General features: G+C 36.0%; 1 protein-coding gene across 2 annotated transcripts in view; it reads left to right on the top strand.

The window, feature by feature from the left end:
- Window positions 1–318: 318 nt before the first annotated feature.
- Window positions 319–25,168, top strand: part of FAP (fibroblast activation protein alpha) — a 72,934-nt gene continuing 48,084 nt past the window's right edge. The window contains exons 1-7 of one of the 2 annotated variants that reach the window (XM_065881227.1): window positions 319–525; window positions 1,812–1,993; window positions 2,326–2,410; window positions 18,143–18,241; window positions 19,206–19,300; window positions 20,227–20,301; window positions 21,865–21,917. In XM_065881227.1, coding sequence (XP_065737299.1) covers window positions 1,988–1,993; window positions 2,326–2,410; window positions 18,143–18,241; window positions 19,206–19,300; window positions 20,227–20,301; window positions 21,865–21,917 — 413 coding nt within the window. In that variant the 5' untranslated portion in view covers window positions 319–525; window positions 1,812–1,987. Of the gene's footprint in view, window positions 526–1,712; window positions 1,994–2,325; window positions 2,411–18,142; window positions 18,242–19,205; window positions 19,301–20,226; window positions 20,302–21,864; window positions 21,918–25,168 lie in introns of those variants that run through there. The other variant, XM_065881228.1, reaches the window with a different exon arrangement.

Here is a 25,168-nt window from a genome sequence, read left to right as displayed (position 1 = left end):
TCCCTCTTAAAGCACCCTGATTTCTCCTTAGATCCTGTCAAAATGATTTTCTTGCAGACACCCACACTTGACTGCAGTCCTAAGTGGTACTCAGACCAGTCACACACATCAGTGCATTTTTAATTGCTAAAGCCAAGAGTAACCATTTTAATCATGCAATAATCATTTATTATAGTCAGTTTCTCTTCAGGATGTAAAGTCATGGGAATAACTCACTAAAAAGTACTTGCGGACTTTGAGGCTTTGGCAGGCTGGGACAGAACTTCTGAGAACACGTTGTGTGAATTTTCCAAAGAAGGCAATCAGTCCAAGAGGACCCACATGGGAGCAGTCCATTTGGGACCTGGCTGGTGGCTTTTATCTTGCATTTGAGGATCTCACAATCACACGGAGATGCCTACAAGTGTATAGCATAACTTGGATGTTTATCTTAATGCTTGCTTCAGTTTGTAAAGAGCTGATCCCATCAACTGGAAAGGAAGGAGGGGCTCCTCTCTAACTCAGGGTGGTTACATCTCTCTGCCAGTAAGTGCTTAATGACTCATTTTCCTCAACAGAATTTTCATAAGGCTGGAATTCAGGGAGGGATGTCTGGAGAATGTCTAAGAGGAAGTTCATAAGCCACCATCCTGCTCTTTGCTGGAGAAAGCCTCCCATGGTAATCAGACCAGTTGAATAAAGCAAACAGCAAAAGATTTCAGGAACATTTCCTCATTACTTTTCATGAAAAATCCATGAAAGCTCACCATGAAGTTTGTTTTAGTCAGGTTGAGATCATTACAAATGTCCAAAGAAGAAAACCATCAGTGGAAGAACTAAAAGACAGTAGGTTAACAACCGTATTTATGTGGAACAACAGAATCTATCCAAATGAATTGCATTGAACCAGCCGATATACTCCAAGAAACTGGTGTGTGTGTGTGTGTGTGTGTGTGTGTGTGTGCATGTGTATGTGTGTGTTTTAATTCAGACTACCATTTTACTGATGTCAAGTTGACCGATTGCTTTGGATTTATGTAAATTTATCCAAAATGAAATTGTACATACAACTTACTTCTCTTCTCAAATGCTTTTTTATTTATTTTAAAGGCTTTATAATTACTAACTGTTCTCCTCTCTCAGAAGCTATTCTGAGAGGGAAGCAAAAATATCACTTTTGCAAAGCCATTTTCATTCTTTCAAAGGTCTGCTGGTAAATTATTCTTACTGATCTTTCCATCTTTCTGGCCTGTGCATACACACCTAACCCATCCTAAATTTCACCAGATGGCATTTTATTTCTTTAAAGTAAAGCAGTCGTGGGTTTAGACAGTTGAATTTTTAAACTTCTGTATTTACTGAAAGTGCATATGGTGCTATATGGACAAAGAAATTGTGCTGAAAGAAAAACATTTCTGTCTGCAGTACCTCATAATCTCCCAGAGGAAGCAAAGAAATTGCAGTAATGTGGTGTCTTTCTCACAAAATCTTATGTGACTTTAATTTTCTCCCTCTGCTAAAAATGAGAGATATATGTGTACTGTACACACCTGGAATTTATATTATTTTAAATTTTTCTTTTGGTTGCAAATAGAAAGGTTACCCAAAACCCAATGACTTGCCAATGTGATCTGTAAGTGATTTCTAGAAGAAAATGAAACAGAAACCTAAACTTGTAAAAAATAATTTTAAAAAAAAACTTCTGTGTGGCAACGTAAGCAGATGTTGGTGTAGAATTTACAAGGATGAGAATGCTATAAAACCTCCCTTGAGCCACTCACAGTTCATTTCAAGGCCAAGAACGCCCCCAAAATCTGTTTCTGATTTTACAGAAATCTTTTGAAATTTGGCACGGTATTCAAAAGTCTGTGGAAAGAAAAAAAAACCCTTGCCCTAGCTTCGGCTTCCAACTACGAAGACAGACTTACTTCTTTCAACGGTTTTCACAGATCCGGTGACCCACGCTCTGAAGTCAGAATTAGCTAACTTTCAAAAACATCTGGAAAAAATGAAGGTTAGTATATGCAGCCTCAGATACTTGCTAAAGCATGGGGGCTGGCTGAATTGAGCGCAATCAGAGTTTTCTATCGTTTAGAAGGTGAGGATTTGTACATAAGTATGTACTTCCTGGAGTGGGTTGGGATTGGGAAATTTGTTCTAAATATACTGTAGAAACATTTCTCCTTGCAGAGCTGGAAGAATTCCAGCAATTATAGCCAGATCAGTGGAAAACAATCAAAAGCTTTATGGGGAGGGAGAAAGAGGATTTAGGTGTAAACAAAAGCTTGCCAATTCTACTATTTAGCAGAAACCATTTATATGTCTAATTTTCTTTATTTTATGTAGACATGGTTAAAAATTGTACTTGGAGTTGCCACTTCTGCTGTGCTTGCCTTATTGGTGATGTGCATTGTCTTACGTCCTTCAAGAGGTAAGAATTTTCTCTAATTTGCTCTGTCTGCCTAGAATACTTCGGAAAATGCACTAGTGCTTGGTCACAAGTGATCGAACATTTCCTAAGTGCTTATTTTCCAAAGTAAATCTGTTATTTCTAAGAAGACTTATAAGCTCCCAGATATGTTGTTGAGCAACCAGAAATACTGAGGAATTTAAGGCATGGGTAGGAAGAGGTTTCCAGTATTATTTCAGCAATAGAAAAACCTGAGTGCTCTTCTGTATCACCCCTACATCTCTGCAAAGTATGTGCTAAATTCCAAGCTTTGACAGGCCTTTAGAGACAATATTTTTAACTAACATTGCTTTCGTTATTGGATTGCCTCATGGAAAGTAAAGATGAGTAAGAATGGAAAAGTTAAAACAGAACCTATGGAAATTTTTATTATGAGTCTTTCCAAAAATTTAGGGAGGCAGTCAAGAATAGAGATCTCGAGAATAGCTGCATAGAAAAAGTGAAATTGTTGTTCTAGATGCAGTAGCCAAGAAAATCAAGTTAGAAGACTAAATATTATTAAGCAAGCGTTATGTTTAGTTATAAATTTATCCTTTTTAGAAAAGCTTAGATTAAGATTGATCTCACCTTGCTAAAACTTGAGAGACTGATGTTGGGGGCTAGTTTGGATTTAAATTAAGACTCTGTCTATAAATATTTCAGTGATATTAGAGAAATAGATTTTTATGAAACTCTGAAAAGAAGCTCAAGTTCTAAACTGGAAAAATGTACAATAATAACAGGTCTTCTGCCTTGGGGTCCAGGGAAAGGAAGAAAGTTTGTATCAGCAAATATTAAAATCTTATGATAGCTAAAGTGGAAAATATCTTTGGTTAAAAGCTAACTGACAGTAAAGGAAGATCAATGACAAGCCTTTAGCTAAAGAAAGTATGAGTCCTGAATGATTTGTTGCTTTAAAAAATGAAATATAGAAAAATATTTTGAAAAATTCAAATTGCTCATGGGATTTTCACAGAATTACAAGATGAAGAGGTTAACCAATAAAACGAAGGCAATGTTCCTGTATCTTCAGTGTTGATTTTCAGTCCTCATTCCTCTCTGCTAGCACAAGATTATTCTGAGGCTGTTGAGATAGCCTGAGTTCACATTTTTTATATTTTTTCAAGTTAAAATTATTTTCAGACTGGTGTCTTTCCTCATTTGGGGGCCATATTTTCCTCACACCAGCAATTGTCAGGTAGTAAATTAGTTCCTATTGGCCCTTTGGATGTTAATACATTCAAAATTAGTTCCTGAATTTTAAAGAAAACTCCCCAATACTTGAAATGGACACTTTGCTCCATCAGAAACAAATGTTCTGAGAACAAAAGTGTGTGGATTTTATGGTGAGCCTGCACCTTGTCTACAGGCAAGGATGGGTTGCATTTGCACTTTGGAATTATAGAGTCATAATTTCTAATAAGAAATATACTACAGTTATAGTATATAACTATACACATTCATAGATATTTGTCTAATTATATATAATCCCAACCCTTACCCTCTCCCCAAGTTTAACATAGATATATGTTATAATCTACATATATTATAAAAGTCCTATGTTCTTTTTTTTTTTTTTTTTTTTGCGGTACGTGGGCCTCTCACTGTTGTGGCCTCTCCCGTTGCGGAGCACAGGCTCCGGACACGCAGGCTCAGTGGCCATGGCTCACTGGCCCAGCCGCTCCGCAGCATGTGGGATCTTCCCGTACCGGGGCATGAACCCGTGTCCCCCGCATCGGCAGGCGGACTCTCAACCACTGCGCCACCAGGGAAGCCCCTATGTTCTTTGTAAGCTAATTTTCTGTTTCAACCAACAGGAGATTCTCAGAGCAAAGTAGTTTTCAGATAGAGTGAAATAATCAGTTTAAGCTTCAGATGAAATTTTATTTTATTTATTATAAGTTTTTTTGAAGTAATTTAATATTTTATTTATTTATTTATTTTGGGCTGCATTGGGTTTTCTTCGCTGCGCGTGGGCTTTCTTTAGTTTTGGTGAGCGGGGGCTACTCTTCGTTGCGGTGCACAGGCTTCTCATTGCGGTGGTTTCTCTTGTTGCAGAGCATGGGCTCTAGGCACGCGGGCTTCAGTAGTTGTGGCATGTGGGCTCAGTAGTTGTGGCACGCGGGCTCAGTAGTTGTGGTGCACGGGCTTAGTTGCTCCACGGTATGTGTGATCTTTCCGGACCAGGGCTCGAACCCGTGTCCCCTGAATTGGCAGGCGGATTCTTAACCACTGCACCGCCAGGGAAGTCCCAGATGACATTTTAGTATTCTTTCAGCAACAGAAAATCATGAAAAAGCTGAGGACTATTTTTTTCCATAATACCATTCTTTTTCTATTCTAAATTTGCTGAAGAACTTATCAGAATGTCACTTAAGTAAATTGTACAGGGGACTATTCATTTATCTACTTTCCTGAGCAGGACCGGGGTTGAGACTCTTCTTGCCTTGAGTCAGTGGTCCAGGCAGCCCTGATGTGAAGTGTGCCCTGATGACTTCCCTCTTTTCTCCTCACGCCCTGCTCCTCAGCCATCCCCAGTGTGGAACTTCAGGTCCAATTCTCAGTCTCACATCTGCCCAGTGGCTGGTGAGGGAGGATCTGAGGTGGCAAGGCAGGAGAAGGGAAGGAGAAAGAGGAAGGAAGAATGGAAAATTCAGAGCCAAACAAGCTTCTCTTTAGCCTTCTTTTCACACTTCATCAGAAATCCGATTACCTCACAATTGCCTTAAGTGCCCTCGTATTCCTAACCCAGGATTTATGCGCCAGCATTAAGAACAGTCTTCCTTTGAGAAACTTAAGGACCCCCTTATGAAACACTCATTCATTTATTTATGTAATAACAAATGAAGTCCCACTAGTTAGTCCCACTCAACTAATTGAGTTCCACCCGCCCATCATTGTGCTAGTTGGGGAAACAAAGATACTGCGATTTAGACTTTCCTCTGAAAGCACGGTAAGCACCCAGTATGGATGCTCAGTCATCACCACGAACATGAGATCAGGAGTTCACTTAGACCACTGGCTCACTTAAACCACTGAGTGTAAGTGAAAGAAGAAGAAAGGGGCTTTTCCAAGGAGGGAGCAGGTCCCAGGAACACCAATCTCAGGATTAAAAGAGCTTTGGAGGAATTAGGCAGGATTTTAGGAACAAATAGGGCAATGGAATGGTGAAATGAGAAAGATTCGTTTAGCTCACTCACATAATAATAAAAATAACAGAAAACTTTGTTTGAGACTGCCAAGTTTTCCTTTTTTTATTTTCACCAAATGGGAAACACATATGAGTTTCCACCCCTTAGACCCAGGCCGTCCTCCTTGGCCTCAGCCTACTCCTTCAACCGATTCCCTTTCTTTTCTCCCGTCTCTATTTTTTCTCTTGAGATTCTTCTTCCCAAGCATTACTCCTCTTCCTGTGTAAAGATGCAACCAAACCAAGAGTGGAAACTAAGCTCCTCGCCTTTTCCTCATTTTCGCCAACTCCAAGGATAAATACATAACTTTTTGTTTCAAGAGATATACAGAGGTGAAAAGACAAAAACCAAACAAACAAAAAGCTAGAATTGGAAAGTAACAGAAGCTACAGAATTTTGCAAGTAAATTCTATATGGCCTTGCTTCATGATTAATAGTTTCTGAATTCCTGGACCTTTGTGAAAGGAATTGTGGGAGCTATCTGCACTTTTCTTGATTTCTGTCGAGCATAGAGTTCCCTACATGGTGATAAGCAAACACTCAATAAACACTAACTATTTTTTCTAAGATTTCTAACATTTTGTAGCAGCTTAATGAATGGTAGCTACCATTTTATTGTGCTCTATATCCTAGCACACAAAGATGGCAACTAGGCCTTCTGTGTGATGTATTTTAATTTCAATAATGCTCTTCTTAAGTCTGAGAGTAGGGAGAACTTATCCCTGGGCAGCATCCCTGTTCCTATCCCCCACCTCCTTGGATCAAAAACAAATATTTCTTCAGAAATTTTGTGTGCAAGGCCCTCATAAAGGATATTGGCAGCTCTGAGGCAAAAGCAAGATTGAAGAAAGGAAGAGATATGATAAAGGAAGCTGAGGTGGGTGAGGATGCAGAATAAGACTGAGTGAGAGAGAAAGAAGAGGGAGATTATGTAGTGTGGAGAAATCCGAGTTCTCCTGGGCAGGGAGGACCTCTAGTACCTGCTGTGAAAGGAGAACCATCATTAGCCTAGCCTCAGATCTCCCTGAAGTCCTCCTGTCTACCTTTGCAGACTTTTTCTTTTATTGTTTTTGTTGTTGTTGTTGGTGGTGGTGGTTTTGGCCTGCAGTGTTTTATACAAGTTTGTATTAGTTGTCAACTTTTTAAAATCAGAAGATTTCACATAGAAATGTACATTTTTGGCTTCTTTTTAAATATTAGATCTGGCAACATTGGGCCCGAGATAATAGTCGGCTGAGAAGCAGTTGTCTTTAGATTGACAGTGAGTTCTCCAGTTTGCTACATACCCCAATAGAAAATACTTTCTATTTTATTTACACAAGTTACCATATTCACTTACAACATCTGCTTGACTCCTATAAACACTTGGATTTTTAACCTTTGGACTGAAGAAGCTATAGTATTCTTCCTGAGATTAAAAATAGCAATCTACTGAATATGAAAAAACAGAGATTAGCATCCATAGTTATCCATTATCCACAATACCCAGTCCACTGTGCTCCTGGATACTTTGGTTATTTGTTCAACGAATTATTTATTGAGCACCTTCTAACTACCAAGCACAGGTATAAGGCATGAATGACAAGGTCTCTGGCCTTAGGAAAGGACAATCTGATAATAAACAAGTAAATAAGTGAATTAATAGAGTATTTCAAATTCATAAAAGTGCTACAGAAAGCAACTAGAGTGGAGGCTGTGTTAGACATCTAGGGCTGCCATGACAAAATATCACAGACTGGGTGGCTTAAACAACAGAAATTTATATTCTCACAGTTCTGGAGGCTGGAAGTCTATGATCAAGGTATAGTCAGGTTTAGTTTTTCTGGAGGCTTCTCTCCTTGGCTTGTAGATGGCTGCCTTCTTGTTTTGTCCTCATATGGCTTTTCCTCTGTGCATGTGTGCTCCTGGTGTCTCTTCCTCTTCTAATAAGGGCACCACCAGTTCTATCAGATTAGGGCTCCACCTTTATGGTCTTACATAATCTTAATTACCTTGTTAAAGGACTTATCTACAAATACAGTTCCATTGAGGGTTAGAGTTTCAATTTATGTATTTTGGGGGGACACAATTCAGTTCATAACAGAAGTGGTCAAGGAAGGCTTCTCTGAGATTATATTTGAGCCAAGACCTTAAGGACGGAAGGACGCAAGCTGGGGGCTAGACCCTCAATGCAGAAGGAAAAGCAGATACAAAGGCTCTGAAGCAGGAAAGTATATTTGGGAAGTTCAAGGAATCAAAAGGAAAGTGATAGCTGTGAGGCCAAAATTATGTAAACAAATGAACACAGGAAAATACATATATACATATGTACTTATGACTGTACACACATATATAAAATTTATAGTGATTGCTTACTTAGGTAAGTAATACCTTATATAATTTATTTCAGAAGATATCTGAAGTCACAGATGATTTAGACAGAATATAAATCAATATTTTATAAGAATAAATATCATTTAGAATGTCTATATTTTAGGCAGAAAACCATTGTTACTATTATTATCATTATTGTTACTATTACTACTATTATAACCTCAACAACCACTTTTTATAAAATAAGATATTTGTGAGACCAAATTGTCATCAAAGGAGATGTGAATATGTTTTTAAGGCTTAAAATTTTCCCGGTATCAACATTCAGAACTGTGAAACAGATTCCCTCAAATATCTTAAGAGTTTTAAGCTTATTTATTCACTGTTCTTTTGGAGGAAATATGGGGAAGTCTAAAGTGCTGAGGAAAAGTTTCAGAAAGTTCATGGACATAACAGAGCTTTTGAGTTGAGTGTAAACACATCAACCTTGCAGATTATATTTCTCTACTTTGCACTTGGATTTTAAAATCACAGAAGACGAATCTTGGAAAATTCTTTGAGTTTTGTCAAATTCTAAATAATTTAGAAAATAATCCAAGTCTTTGGATGACTCCTATTATGCAGAGGAGTTTACCTGTCTCTGATTTCCAAAGCGAATTGTTACAACTTACACAAGAATATCTAGTCACATATAGTCCTTGAGAAAAACATGTTCTAAAGTTCAAATAGGGGAGGTGGAATCAAGGCTAAAGGTTCTTAAGAACCAGAGACAGTCAAACTGAGCCTTAAAATCTAGCAACATGTTAGGCATAAATTAAAATAATATTTCAATGGGATAATCAATACTAATCAGTCTTTTACTTACTTATTGGTTATTATATATAGAGCAAAGAATTTATTTTTCATTTTAGTATCCTTGTGAATTAACCAAAATTATGTAGTAAAAACAGAATCATTTACAATATTTATTAACCTTTATTCCTGTTAATAATAAAAAAATAGGGTTGCTTAGTATCTAAATTAAAATTTTTTCAAACTGCTTATGGTTTTTATACTCAGTAGAAAAACTGATATGATAGGACTCCTTAAAGGAACAGGATAGAAAGACTGTCAAAAAATCAGATAACTTAGAAGAAAAGAACAAATTTCTAGAAAGATACAAACTACCACAATTCACTCAAGAATAAATAGAAAACCTGAATAGAACTATAACAACTGAAGAAGGTGATTTAGTGATTTTTAACTTCCTGCAAAGAAAACCCCAAGCCCAGCTGGCTTCGCTGGTAAACTCTACCAAACTTTTAAAGAATTATTACCAATCCTTCACAAACTCTTCCAAAAAATAAAGGAGAACACGTCTCAACTCACGCTGTAAGGCCAGTATTGCTGTGATACAAAAAGTATTAAAAAACATTACAAGAAAAGAAGTTACAGACCAATAGTAGTTACAGACCAATATTTATTATGAATATAAATGGAAAAACACTCAACATAATACTAGCAAGTCAAATCCAGCAATGTATAAAAAGGACTATTCACCAAGACCAAGTGAGATTTATCCCAAGAATGCAAGGTTTAATATCCAAAAATCAATTACTATAATAAGCTATATTAATAGAAAAAAGGACAAAAACGACATGGTCATTTCAATAGACACAGCAAAAGTATTTAACAAAACACAGCAGTAAAAACACAGCAGACTAGAAATAGGAGGAATTTCCTCTATCTGATAAAGGGCATCCACAAAAACCTCACAGCTAACATCACACAGGTGAAAGATTCAGTGCTCTTCCCCTAAGATCAAGAGCAAGACAGCATGTCTGCTTTACTTGTGTTTAATATTTTATTGGTAGTTGTAACCAGAGCAATTAGATAAGGAAAAGAAATAAAAAGTATCCAGACTGGAAAGGAAAAAGTAAAACTATCTCTATTTGCAGATGACATTGTTTATAGAAAATCCTAAGGAATTCACCAAAAAATATTGGGACTAATAAACAAGTTGAGAAAATTTGCAAAACACAAGACCAATATATAAAAAATCATTTGGATTTCTATACATTACCAATAAACAATACAAAAAATATATAAATAAATGGAAAGAGATCCTATATTTATAGATCAGAAAACAGTATGTTTAAGATGGCAATACTCCCCAAATTTATCTGCACATTAAATGCAATCCCTATCCAAATCCCAGATGACTTTTTCTTTTGCAGAAATTGACAAGCTGATTCCAAAATTCATATGGAAATGCAAGCGATCCATAATAGCTATATTGAAAATGAAGAACAAAGTTGGAGGAATCACACTTCCTTATTTCAAAACTTACTACAAAGCTTACATAATCAAGACCATGTGATACTGGCATAAGGATAGACATATAGGGACTTCCCTGGTGGTGCAGTGGTTAAGAATCCACCTGCCAGTGCAGGGAACACAGGTTTGAGCCCTGGTCTGGGAAGATCCCACATGCCATGGAGCAGCTAAGCCCTTGTGCCACAACTACTGAGCCTGAGCTCCACAGCCCGCGAGCCACAACTACTGAGCTTGCGTATCACAACTACTGAAATGCATGTGCCTAGAGCCTGTGCTCTGCAACAAGAGAAGCCCCCACTCATCGCAACTAGAGAAAGTCTGAGCGTAGCAACAAAACCCCAACGCAGCCAAAAATAAATAAATTAAAAAAAAAAAATAGACACATAGATATATCAAATAGAACTGAGAGCCCAGAAATAAGTGTAAAAGCCTTACATTTATGGTTAATTGATTTTCAATAAGGATGCCATAGCAATTTAATGGAGAAAGTCTTTTCAACAATTGGACAACTGGATATCAACATGTAAAAAATGTTGGACCCACTTCCTCACACCATACATAAAAGTTAACTCAAAATGGATCAAAGACGTATATGTAAGAGCTAAAACTATAAAACACTTAAAAACAAAACCTAGGGATAAATCTTCTTGTCCTTGGATTAGGCAGTGGTTCCTTAGATACGACCCAATGCACAAGCAACAAAGGAAAAAGTACATAAATTGGACTTCTTTGAAATTTAACACTTCGGTTGCAAAAGCTATCATCAAGGAAGTGAAAAGACTACCCACAAAATGGGGGGAAAATGTTTGCACATACATACATCTGATATGCAACTTGCATCCAGAATATATTTTTTAAAAACTCTTACAAATCAATAATAAAAGGCAAATAACCAAATTCAAAAAATAGACAAAGGATAGACATTTACCCTCCAAAAGATATAAAAGTGACCAATAAGCTTATGAAAAGAGACTCAACATCATTAGTCATTAGGAAAATGTAAATCAAAACCACAATGAAATACTAGGAATGAAATTACAGGTGTAGCAAATAGGCATCCATTACAGCCTGCCTAGTGAGAAATGGCTTGACCTTGGAGGTTCAGTAGAAGTGCAGGGAGTTGAGAGAGATTTTGGAGATAGAATTGTCAAACCTGGGTGCTGGACAAAGGCAGTAAAAGAAGAGGGAGCTCAAGGATAACTCCCAAATATTTGAATTGAGGAACTACATGGACGACAGTTGCATTGACTTGCAGAAATTTGGAGGGACAGCATGGAATTCCTTTTTTCTTAGCTTTAGACATACTGATTTTTTAAAATTAATTTTTATCGGAGTACAGTTGCTTTACAATGTTGTGTTAGTTTTGCTGTTCAGCAAAGTGAATCAGTTATATATATACATCTATCCACTCTTTTTTAATTTTCCTTCCATTTAGGTCACCACAGAGCACTGAGTAGAATTCCCTGTGCTATACAGTAGGTTCTCATTAGTTACCTATTAGACATACTGATTTTGAAGTGCCTGTGAGATATGCAGGTGGAGGTGTTAAAGAGGAAGTTTAATATATCGTCTGGATCTCAGAGAAGAAATCCAGTGAGGGGTGAGGGGTGGCAGTGGGGGGGGGGGGTGTGAGCCAGCTAAGAAGATGTGATAGAAACCCTGGGAGAATTAAATGGTTGAGGAAGGTGACTCTTTCTGAGGTCCCAAGTAAAACGAATATAAGCCACACCACAACTTAAAGCAGAGATTATAGGAAGATGAGCTGGCAAAGGAGACTGAGTGGGCCTTCAGATATAGACGAGGTTTATTTTCATCTTCAGGGTCACCAAAATATTTGGCATTTACCACCACATTCTTGTGCATTATGTTGACCATACCCCATGACCTTTACTGCTTCAGAGATCACGAAAAAAATAGCCCTAATTAACATAGCACAACAATAACATAATACACAAAATGAACTTAAACCTGACAATAACTTTGAATAACATATGTTGATCAGTGCTACCTGTAGAGAGAACCATGGGAAATTCTTTCAGAACTGAGAGCTACTACATTCTTCAGTGAGACATTGAAAGCTTATAGTGAACTCTTTGCTTTGACAAAACTCAAAACGGTCTCATTTTCTCTTAACGTTCATTTTGAGGTATAATTATTCAACCCCCCTTGTGTGTTGCTTGGTTCTTGACCTTATTTTTGTGTTTGTTTTGTCTTGTTATATCACACGTATGCTTTCACTTTAAATCAAAAGGTAGTGGTAAAGTGTCCAGTCTCTAAAATTAGATGGAGCTGGATTTAAACCCCAGCTCTGTTATGTATTAGGCAAGTTACTTTAACTCTCTAATTTCCATTTCCTAATCTGTAAAATGGTGTTAATAATAATACTTAGAGAGTTGCTGTGAGTGTTTCACAGGACCACGCATGCAGAGTGCTTGGTACTTATTAGAACTTAGTAAATTATAACACTTATTACTGGTCTAAAGCTACCTCAGTTCCATTTTTTTCAAAGTTGTCAGTCTTTGCCCAAATATAATGTTAGTTTTAAATAGTTTATTTCCCAACCAAATGTCTCCAACATTTGCCCCTGTGGTGCTCACTCCGAAAACAAACATGAGTTGATGCAATGGCTGGAGACATTGCCTATCTGAGGACAACATCTTTGCAGAGCCAACAGAGAGACAGGTGCAGTGTGCCTGGGAGCCCACGTCACTTTCATTGGGGTGGCCTCATAAGCATCAGTTCCAAAACAAGTATGAAAGTGAGAACAAAAAGACCTAACAGCCATTCATGTGCTCACTTAATAAACCATATTTTCTCATTTAATTTATGATGAATATTAGAGCCGACATCAGATGTCTCTGTTCTGATACTTATTTGTAATTTTTTAGGACTAGAAAATTAAATGGCAGAAATAGAAATAGAACCCTAATAAAGAATAAATACAAAGTTTTAAGAAAGAATTCGGAGAATAGTGAATCATTATTTACTTGGGAACGATTTCTGTGAATTGTCATTTCTTGGATTCATAATTGAAATAATTTCCAGCTGTGCTTTAAAAAGTTGAAAACGCAAGTAATTAAACTATAGTAAATTGGAGTGTTTTGCAGTGTATAAATAACTGTGCTAAAGATGGGCCAAATTGACTATAGGGGCACTATCAAGAATTAAGTGTTAAGTGAGTGTCAGTTACGTATAGAAGAGAGATATGCTCTCAGGATTCTTTTCTACTTCTCAGCTACTTAGAGTTTAAAAATTATAGATGCCAAAACTAAACTTCCAAAATAATCAAAAGATTATAATTCAACATTAAAACATCATTTGGAAAAAGGCATGAAAATCCACGTATTCATTCAGTAATTATTAGTGGAATATTTTTCAGGTGACTAGAACTTGTTTAGTGTGATTGATGCCATAGAGATGCATTTTATACTGACTTACACAGAAAGACACACACACATGCATACACACACACACACGCACACATTCAATACACTAGAATACAATGACCCCTTCCCCTACCAGTGCTTTCCTTGTTATCTTGTTTAAATCTAATCTGGGGCAGAATCACTCCCTTTGCCCTTTCTCCACTGCTCAAGGATCAGCGGAGGGAATGTACCTAAGGAAGAGTCCATCTAGACAATGAGCAAGAGGACTGAATAGGGACATAAACATTACAGGCGACCGTTAACATTCCTTGAAAGCCATGATTAACATTAGCTGTGGAGAGTCTGTCCATGAAGTGTGAATTGCTACGCAGGCCAGACCCATCCACCTACCAGGGGTTTATAAGCAAGGAGCAATTCCACCGACAGGCACGGGAGAACATTGAACCAAGTACAATAGATTCAGTGAAATCACTAAATTTGGATTCTTTGCAGAAGAATCACCTGTGGGGCTTGGTAAAAACTGAAAATCAGGGCCTTATCCCCAGAGATTCTGAATCAGTAGATTTGAGATAAGGACTGGGAAACTTGCTTTTCAAACAAGCACTCCAGCTAACTCCAAGGACAAAATTTTGATACATATTTAAAGGATGGCATGTCCAGGTAGAATCATACATGAAATTTACAACATGGACAGGAGGATAAAGCGTAAGGGCAGGTGTATCTTTGGGGGAGAATTACTGAAAACAAACTAAAATAAAATCTGTCCAGTTGATTTATTTTTTCATTCAACAAATACTTATCATGTTTCCACTGTATGCCGAGCACTGTCCTAGCTGGTACAAATAACCAGAACTTGGATTGGAAATTCTAAGTACATGTCTTATAACTCTTAATATGTGACCTAAAGCATTGTCTTAGAGCAGATACATTACTCTATTGCATTTATGAACATGTGGTCATTTTCAGCAAGAAGAAAAGAATGCCTAATTTAAATTCTCCCCATTTGATTTGGTATCACTCTGAGCCCATCCTGATGCCAGGATAATCACACCTTCTGAGCCCATGTGAGGTTAGGAGTAATCACCTACCCCAAATCTGTGCCACAAACCTATTTCCGCATAAACACAGCTGGCTCCTCTGGATGTGTTCTGTATATCCCCTTATCACTTCTTTGGCGCTGGTGGGGCTTATTATCATTACAGTAATTAGTAGTACAATTAATATATATTTAAACTGCTTTATAGATATTGAGTTATAATATGACATATGTTAAGTTCTCTATATAGATCATTGGTATTTATAGCTACTATGCACCCATTTAAAATAAATGACTAACTGGGAAGTAATATGAAATATAATCTCATGTAACTTTTGAGGATAATCTAAATTAGAGGTTAAAAAGAGTAAATAACCCTTGAAATCTTTTTTGGGAAATCTGATAAGGATCAGCATGATCATTAATGCTAAAAAAGGAAAATGAGTAAGAATTTTTAAAATAAGTTGAAACTCTTGTTTTTTTATAAATTTTATTTATTCATATGTGGGATATTAGTACTAACCCTATTTATGATATAATTGGACTATTTCACTTATGGAGCCCTAGGATGACCAAGATGTTCTAAGTATAACTGATGAATTCCATTATATTAGAATAAAAGTTAACCTTAATTACATATACTAATAGCTTAATCTGAAACTGCATTTCCCATACTGTGATTTTAGTAGATATTTAAAAAAAAATCCCAGTGGTCAAATTAGTTTGAGAAACAATGATCAAAAATATTTATTTAAAAAAATATATATTTATTTGAAGACTACTGATAAGCTATGACAATAACAAAAGCTAACATTTATTGACTGCCAAGCATAGAGCTAAACGTTTCATTTGAATTAGCTCACTTAATTTAACCTTCTATAAAAATGAAGATTAATTATAGCTAAGAATTTCTCAATTAAACATAATTGCAAGGAAAATTATATGCAAGGATACTTAAATAGGAAAATCTATTATATTAGTCATTATCCATAATCAAACCATTATTTATGCTAGACAAAAAAAGATATCACCAAGACTATATTCATTTATTGAATTAATATTGAAAAAAGTTTAAAGAAAAACAATTACTTAGTCTTTTGGTATTCACAATACAGGAATTCTCTAAATTAAAATTTTTTTCATCTATATGTTCAGGGTTGTGAGGACACAAATTAAATATATCTCAAAAGGAAAATAATTTCCATTGTAAATAGTGTTAGAATTTCACCTTGACTATATTAGAAACAGATTACAGTTTGCTCTTAAGAGAGTTAAATAAAATTGAATTAAAATACTTAGCAATTATACTAATGCTGTTGCAGTAAAATGGTAGTATTTTATTCATAGAATGGGAATTATAAAATCAGTGGTACGAATTTTGCACAAGACCATCTAATTAAATAGAAGCACTTTCATTATGAATAATTGTATGGCATGTACAACCTTACTTAGGATGCAAAAAACCTGTACAAAGATGATTATTAGAATAATCTAATGTCATGAAGTATTTAGTGCCTGGTTGCCTAGGGGTTCATCAGCCACTTATGTTCTTATAGCTACAGGATAAGTTTTAGTAAATTGAGAAAATAACTCATGGTCCTAATCAGAAGTATGGAGCATACATACATCAGTGTGAATCAGTTAAAACTGCAGAAGATGCTATTATCCAGTTGGTCAGTTCGACCTCATCACATGGCAGTGCATTTATGTGACTATAAGGTTAATAGAGCATGTTGTGTCTCAAATTTTGAAACCTAATGTGGTAAAATTGGAAGGTATTATCAGCATTTTCTAGTCCAGTCCTTTATACTATAGATGAGCAAGCTGTGATGCCAGAGATTAACTTACTTAAGTCATATAGGAAATTAGTAGTAGAACCATTCTGTAAAGAAGAGGGCACAAATCTCATCCGTCCACCCATCAATCCTTCATTTCATGAATTCATTCATTCAACAAGTATTTATTAAATGCCTATTAGGTGCTAGACACTAGGGATGTGGCGGTGAGCAAAACTTAGACATGGTCTCTGGCCTTATGGTGACTGTTTTGAGAATACAGTGGGAGGTGAAGAAATATGAATAAAATAATCACTCAAATACATACAAGATTACAAACCAAGACAAATGTTCTTAAAAAAGGGAACCTGGCCTATGGTAATGTATAAGAAGGGAACCAGACCTAAACCAGGGGATCAGGAAGGGCTTTCCAGAGAAAGTGGCACTTATATTAAGCACTAAAGGCGGAAGAGAAGTTATAAGGAGAAGGGAGAGGGTGGGAAGAGGTTCAGTAGCCCTGGAGAAAGAAATCAGTATTTGAGAAACAGAAAGCCCAGCATGTTTGGAGTCTACAAAGTAGTGAGAGTGGGGCAAGAAGGGGCTGGAGAGGTAGACCATTCCAGACCAGCTAGGGCCTATAGTCCAGACTAACATTTTTGGTCTTTATCTTAAGAGTCATAGAAAGCTGTGGAAGAGTTTAGCAGGAAGATATAAATGTATAGCTCATCTTTGACAGTTTTATTTTTACATGAACAAATACCAGATTCATATATGCTATTCAAGGTATAGGACACTTTTCTAAGTTTTGATTCTGTAAGTGATGGCCTGGAGAAGGGCTAAGGTGGGAGGGATGGAGAACAGGAATATGGATTGAAGAAGGTTTGGAAGTTGGTTGCCACAGTTTCTGGTATATCTGACTGTTTCTGGGCTCTATAATGAATTTGTTCTGATAATGGAAATCACGTTTGAAACATAAAATTGTTTTGGAGGGCTCAAATACAGGAGAAATTTGCTTGTGGTTTGTGAGCTACTTTAGGTTAGTTTTTATATGGAAAACCTCTACTCTTGGAATTTCCAAGATCATTTGTATAGATGATGTGGTTTTCTTTTCTTCTGGTCCATTTTCTCTTTATGAAAACCCCTAGCCAGGATAAGAAATTATCTACCTTCATTAATGCCTCTCTTGAGATGTCTGAAGGTAAGGACTCTGGATGATGTCATCTGATCAACTGGGATGCTAAAATATATCACTGATAAATCAGTAGAAATCCAAGCCAAGCATATGTGAGGAGCTACAATGAACTGCTTAAAAGGCAAAGTTTTTAGTGAAACCTGCATGGTCTGCAATCCCAGGTTTGCAAGACCTAGAGTTATCGGAACCTCATCTCATCTTTCTTCTTAAAAACCTCTGAAAATTCTTCACTGTCTGAAGAATAATGTCCCTGCTTCTCAGTGTGGTCCCCGTCACACTCCTCAAGCTTTTCCCACCAGTGTTCCTTTCCAGGCAATCAGACTACTTCTCTAAGTCTCATTAGCTTGTCTATCCAAAAGGAAATACTACTCAGAGCTATTAAGACAAGAGTTAAACAAGTATTTAGCAATGGCAGATCTTTTCATTATATGAGGAATAACAGATGAGAGACGTTTGAGTTATTCATCTCTTTTTAAGTAATAATATGTTTCCTCCTCCCCCAAAGTTCATAACTCTGAAGGAAGTACAACAAGAGCACTCACACTGAAGGATATTTTAAATGGGACATTTTCTTATAAAACATTTTTTCCAAACTGGATTTCAGGTAAGTGAATTATTTCTTTACCTTTTGTTTTTCTTTAAATGTATGATTTTTGGTTTTTATTTTTATTGTCAACAATTCTCTATGGTAACATAAGCCATCTTAGTTGAAATGGATAAAAACAGCAATTATTTAGATAAGTCAAGTGGCCAACAAAACATTTTTTCACAGAACTATTTAGACAGGGTTTGTCCAATAGTAATGATGCCAATACAGTAGTAGCTTTAGCAGAACAGTAAAATCTGAGAGTGCACTGTTAGAATAAACTGATCATATGATAGAGCTTTTCAGAATGGGAAATAAGCACCTATTTAGAAGAGGTCATGAGAATTTTACCAAAAGAAAAATTCCATTGTTGATCTAGATAATCTGAGAAATGAACAAATCCTAACTTGAAGACAAATCCTTTAAGGTCCATAAAATTGATATTTACATATAGTTTTTCAAAATAGTATGTTGTCAAAAGAGTGTAATCAAACAAGTGGTAAGAGCAACTAAATTGTTTATATTATATATAATTTATATCTAAAGTGCCACTAAACACAATAGAATATTTTCATTTTCTCTTTAGAATATAATAAGCATATAAAATAGGTTTTTAACTAAGTCAAACACAGCCTAAATGGAATATATATTTTTTTATTGCAGAAGAAACATACAATTTTAAACTGGTTTATTCTCTTTGTAACACAGAGAAAATCCAAATTTACTCCTAAGCACCCTGAACTGGTTAGAATAAGGCTCCTCCTAGTAAATATGACATTTTTGTGTAATGTAGAAAAACAACCCCCTTTCCTCCCCTCCACCATCAACTTACTATCATATTTTAAATTTGACACGGCAATATGTACCAGACAGAGTGGAAAAAGAAAGTCAGTATGTGAAATAAGAGAGGTTTCTCTTTGTTATAAATGTATTTTCTGTTAAGGGAGATCATTTCAAGTTTTGTTTTCCTTCTTGTTTAAAGGACAAGAATATCTTCGTGAATCTACAGATAATAATATAGTATTTTATAATATTGAAACAGGAGAATCATATACTATTTTGAGTAATACCACCATGGTATGTATCCTCCATTATCTTCCTCCTCAAAAACCTCTGTCAGCTCTTCACTGACCAAAGAACAGAGTCCAAACAACTGAGCACCTGATCTGGACCCAACCTGCCATCTCAGCTCCATCCCCCACCACAGTTTTCCTCCCATTCTCTCTTCTAGTCACACTAGATTATTGACCTTGCCCACTCAAATCACCTAGCATTTTCCTTCCTCTGTGGAACAGGTATCCTATGAGATAAAATGTACAAACTCAGTTCTTGTAGTCAGGCAAACTGAAGTTCAAATCCTGGCTCTGTCATTTACTAGTTATGGAGCCTTGGGTAAGATTCCACATTATTCCATCCTCATCATGCCTCAGGTTCTTCCTCTGTAATGTAGGAATAATAATACCTCTTTGGGTTAGTATAAGAATTAAATGAAGTATCATTTGAAAGTTCCTAGGACAGTACCTAATAAAGGCTCAGTGACTGGTCTTATGATACATAGGAACATGTTATTCTGTCCTCCTGGACTCTCAGACCTCCTACTTTCTCTACCTTCAAGAGCCTAGTAATCTTTTAGAGTCAAGCTCAGCTATTTCTCCTTCTCTGTGCAACAAACCATCTTATCATTTGCATTCAATCACTTCCGGTTTAACACTTTTGCCATGTTATATCTCTTTTATAAAATTTTCTAAATTGTAATGTCATTTATTTAGAAGTTTACTGTTATAAGCTTCTTGAAATCACAAAGTATATCCTATTTTTCACATCCTCATCCCCTAATGTGTAGTAAATTTCTTTGTATACAGTAGGTACTACTTAAACTTTAAAAAAATTGCTTTGAGTGTATATGTGGGAGTATATCGATGATATAATATTCTTTTAGAACTACAAATTTATATGGCTCTGTTATTTTTTCTGTATTCTAATCAACTTCTTCATAATTTCAGAAAAGTGTGAATGCTTCAAATTATGGTTTATCACCTGATCGGCAATTTGCATATCTAGAAAGTGATTATTCAAAGGTATTGACTATTTAATTTGGGTTTATCTGATTGTATCTCCTAGTAGCCCATAGATTGGTTTATAAAAGTAAGAGGAAGCAAGAGTCTATCTTTATCTCTAAATATTCAAGAAATTGATGCACTTCTAGCTGAGCCCCCAAAGCATAACAGAAACATATACAAATCATTCAGAATTTGGCATTCTTGTCTGGTTATCATCAAGTAGTAGAAACTACTTTCATCTTAAGGGAAAAACTTATTTTGGGGGCACTGATATTCATCAGAAAAAAGTTATCTGGTATCATGAATCATTAGTCAATTCTCACATATTTTAACCTTGTTGATATTTATTATTATTGAAAATGGAAAAATCAAGATATACTTTATTTAATTCACTTGCTTTTTAAGGAACCCCCATACTGTTCTCCATAGTGGCTGTTTCAATTTACATTCCCACCAATAGTGCAAGAGGGTTCCCTTTTCTCCACAGTCAGCATATATATATATATATATATATATATATATATATATATATAAATTAACCCTGGTAGACCAGGGGTTTAAATCTGTGTCTTCAAAAGCCTAGTGTAGGAGAATCCCGCATAGCTGGACTATTAGGCCTTACTTAATTTCCCCCTCCTGAATGAAGTTGTGGATGGAAGATAATCACCTTATTTTTTCTACTTATGCTGATAAAAGGAAAGAAGAATTTACTATCAAATTCAACTTCTAATAGTTACTCTTAGATCAAGAACCTTTTGTTTTCACTGCCATTTTTCATATTCTACTTGAGATGCAAAACTCCCTTAATACACAGAATGAAAAGTCAAGCTTGCCCCTCCCCCATTGTTCAGACAGCTGATTATTTTCCAGTGGACCAGGTCTTGGTCACCTGCAATCTTCAGAAAGATATGTTTCAATCCACTGGAGCTTCCTTGCCAAAAGTTTGAAAGCCCTTTAGGAAACAAAATCCAGAATAATACTTGCTTTATTCACTAACCACAGCACAAATAAACTTAATGAGAACCGAGCAGTTTTTTTTTCTGGAGGAATTGTACGCTATATATCTCTTATTTATTTTTTCAGTCTCTACTATTTTAAAAAACTATGCTCAAAGAAAAGCAAGCATTTTGCAACAAAACTATATGTTGAATAACTTCTCTTCACCCAATATTAAAGGGTTATTATCATAATAATTACCCAGGTGCAGGGTAATCTTTATGGGACTTGGAAATTATAGTGGTTTTACTTCAATCAAGGTAAAGCATAAGGGGAACATTTTTTAGGGTAGAGTGTGTCAGAGAAATGCTTTTTATGTTAAGAAATGTCTTTGGATATGCTTTTTATGGAGTGAGGGTTGAATCACTGCTGAGATTAGTTCTGGAATTTGGATGAACAGCACAAAAGTCCACAGTAAAACTCTTTAAATGAGACTCATTTAGAATTGAAACATGTCTTTCCTAGTGCTTTGTGAAAATAGTCCTTTTATAATTCTGAACCTTGAATTGAGTGACCTATGATTATACGTTATTGACCTGAGCTTTTTAAGAATCATGATTTGTCTTTGCCTCTTCTTCCTGACAGCTTTGGAGATACTCTTACACAGCAACGTATCACATCTACCACCTTACAAATGGGTAAAACTTCATGTCTTTTTATTAACACTACTTAAGTCTCATATAGAGACTTTTTCACTCCAGACTCTGATTTGAGATTAAGACTGCGTTCTCTTGTTTCTGGTCTTAATTTCTTACTTCTTTACAATATATGTATACCTATACAACTTAAGAAATTCAAAGAAATACTCCTTTGGAATATTCACCTCTTTTTATTTGACTAATATCTTACATTTTTATACACTCTATAGTTTTACTTTTCCTACTTTTGAACACCAAATTATAAATATATAATTTATAAAAGTACACATATTTATAAAAGTACCAAAAATGCATGGGAATGATACAAAATGTTGGGGAGAGGGGGCTCCTTCACTGGAAGGAAGCAGAAGGGAGGGAGATGCAGCATTAAATTTAATTGATTTTAAATGAATTGTTTTTTAAAATGTAAAATGTTAATATCTTTTAAATTTAGATGTTAAATTGTCATCTATTATATTATTTTTTATCTTTATGTTTAATTATTTGAAATATTTACAGCTTAAAAGAAAAAAAATTAAATGAATGAGTAGGTAGGCAAAGGACTGAGGGAGAGAATTCCTGGCAGAAAGAACAACATGTAAAGGCCCAAAAGGAAATGAAAGCACGGAGTGTTGGGGAAACTCAAAAGTAGGTCAGTTGAGTTGAAAGTGGAGGAGGGCATGCTTACTAGTAGAAGGTGGTGTAAGTTTAGGAAGGAGTTGAGGCCAGAAATCATGGACCAAATAATAATGAGGAAACCATTAAGAGGAGTTTAGATCTCATTCTGATGGCAATAGGGAATCACTGAACGGTTTTAGATGGGAAATGACATGATCAGATTTGCACTTTAGAAAAATCTTTCTAAGTATGGACAATGAATTGGTTAAATTACTCATCTTAATGTGATATCCTATTTGCTGTTATATAAAAGTGAAAATAATTGTACGGCTTGAAGAGGCACTGAAAAATCTTATGGTCTATTTCCCCTTTTGTCTAGTAAGAACACAAAAATTCTTTTGAACTTTATGTTTCTACTTCTTTTAAATGTCCAGAAAAGAATAACTCTGATCTTCTTAAACTGTCAAATCAAGAAATAGGAACTGCTATGTAACGTAGACTCTAAATCCATCTAATGCACTCTGAGTCTTTTTCTCTGTATCCACATTGTTACCAAATTCAAGAAGTGTTTATTGAGCACGTACTATGTGAAAAGCATATGTGGGGCGACACAAATGAGCTTGAGGCACCAACCCTATTCTCAAGAAACCTTTAGACTAGCGAAGTGGAAACCTTACTCTTTCAGTAGAATTTCTTAAGGCTTTAATCATTTCCTCGTTTTTCTTTTAATCATTTTGAAATTCTCCACGTCCTACCTATGTTGAGGTTCACCAAATTAAACAGCACTCCAAAAGAAGATGACAATACTACTATTTCAATCATGGTTTGTATAAGCTTTATGGCCTAGAATCATTTTAAATATTTAGCTTTTGTGCAGTGAATTTAATCAAACCACTATTTTGTTTGTTTTTTTCTTGCACGGCCATCTAATTTGCCAGATTGGTTTTTTGTCAGGTAAATATACCATAATTTAAGGAGTGAAGAATGACAAATTTGTTGAGATTCAAGGCAAGATGGAATATCACTCATTCCAAGTCTTCTATGTGCCTCCAAAATGTTTAAAAAATCTACCATAGAGAAAATGAAGATAGTTCTGATTTCAAGCAAGGGAAGGATTAACTGAGGAGATGACAGCCTTTGTAAAGCACGCTCCTCCACTTTCTCTCATACTGTAAAACACAGACAATGGCAGCTGTGGTGACCTGCCTGCCATGAAGAAACTGTGCACTGAGATTTTCAGCTTGGTGCTGTCCTCATGCTTGCATGGATGATTCCATGGTATATGGAAACCTAAGGCAGTGTTACAATGTCAAAGGTAACATGGACACTGGTTTGAGAGAGAATTGTAAATGAGGGATGAATGTCTTCTCTTCTGGGACGTTCTTTTGCCTGTGCCCTCGTGTGTTGATCTGTTCCAGACTTCCCAGGGGCCTGGTGCTCATAAACTGCCCTCCAGCAATCAGGATTCCCACTGCAGCACCAATAGTCTCCTTCCTCCGGGGACATCACTCTTTCTCCAGTCAAAGCTGATCTGTCTAGTGCCATGTTCCCTCATTGGTCGCTAGGCCTCGTACTTCATGACCTAATAAGTTAAATCAAGGTAACGTGTACTGCACATCTTCACAGGTGTCCAAAATTTAAAAGAATGGGAAAAGTAGAAATATCAAGCGTATGTTTAGGTCCAGGTTGGAGAGATTTTTTTTGGAGGGGGCAGACAAGGAGTCTTCCTTCAGGTTCTTCACATTATACTTTGGAGGCAGGTCTTGTTTTGCATCTCCACAAAAGCATTCTTGATGAAACTATTCATACAGTCTTCAAGAAGATAATAGTCAAAACTTAAGCACAGCATCCTACAACTCTTTAACATTTATAAAACTCTGAACACATCCTTGCTGAAGAACTGTAGAAACTCCACAGTGCAAGTCAGTCAATTGAGTATTTGCAGGGCGACTCTAAGCGTCAAAGTGAGATTTTTGGTCAATAATATATTTGAAATTTTCCCATGGGTGGAGTGGAGGACTTTCAAGCTTAAGGCATACTGCCCAGTATGTGATCTGTTTTTTCAGTTTAGCTTGAGATCAGATGTTCCTTTCCTTTTCTGATTTCAAGTCAGATCCCTGGGGAGATTGTCAAATGGCATCTTATTTTCAAAAATTTGAAATGCATATGCATTCACAGAGATGGCGGTTGTGAATGAAAATGTGGAAGAGTACATATTAAACTTCAGCACAATTATAGAATTTCAGAGCTGGAAGGCTTCAGCAACCATCTCAGCCTGGTGTGTACACATTTTACAGTCCTGAGGGTTAAAAGGCTTGAGTTTAATGAGGGGTCTTCCAAGAGCTAGTGATATGATGTTTAAAAAGTCATATCATTTCTCTAACCTCAAGTTTATTTTCTATAAGATGAGGGGGGTTCCATTAGGTAATTTCTGGAGGTATTCCCACTTTCTCAGTCTATAACCCTTTAATCCACTCACCTCAATATAAAAGGTCAGAAGTTAAACGACCTGTAAGTAACTAGTGAAGAATTCCAGCTACTACCCCATGTCCTCTGTCCCATGTTGTCACATTTTTTCCATTAGGTTTGAAGAAGCAGAAACGATGATGCTTTATGTTTATTGTTTGTTTATT

Source organism: Phocoena phocoena, chromosome 7, assembly GCF_963924675.1.
Source record: "Phocoena phocoena chromosome 7, mPhoPho1.1, whole genome shotgun sequence".
Taxonomy (NCBI): Eukaryota; Metazoa; Chordata; class Mammalia; order Artiodactyla; family Phocoenidae; genus Phocoena; species Phocoena phocoena.
This window is presented reverse-complemented; position numbering and strand designations above follow the sequence as displayed.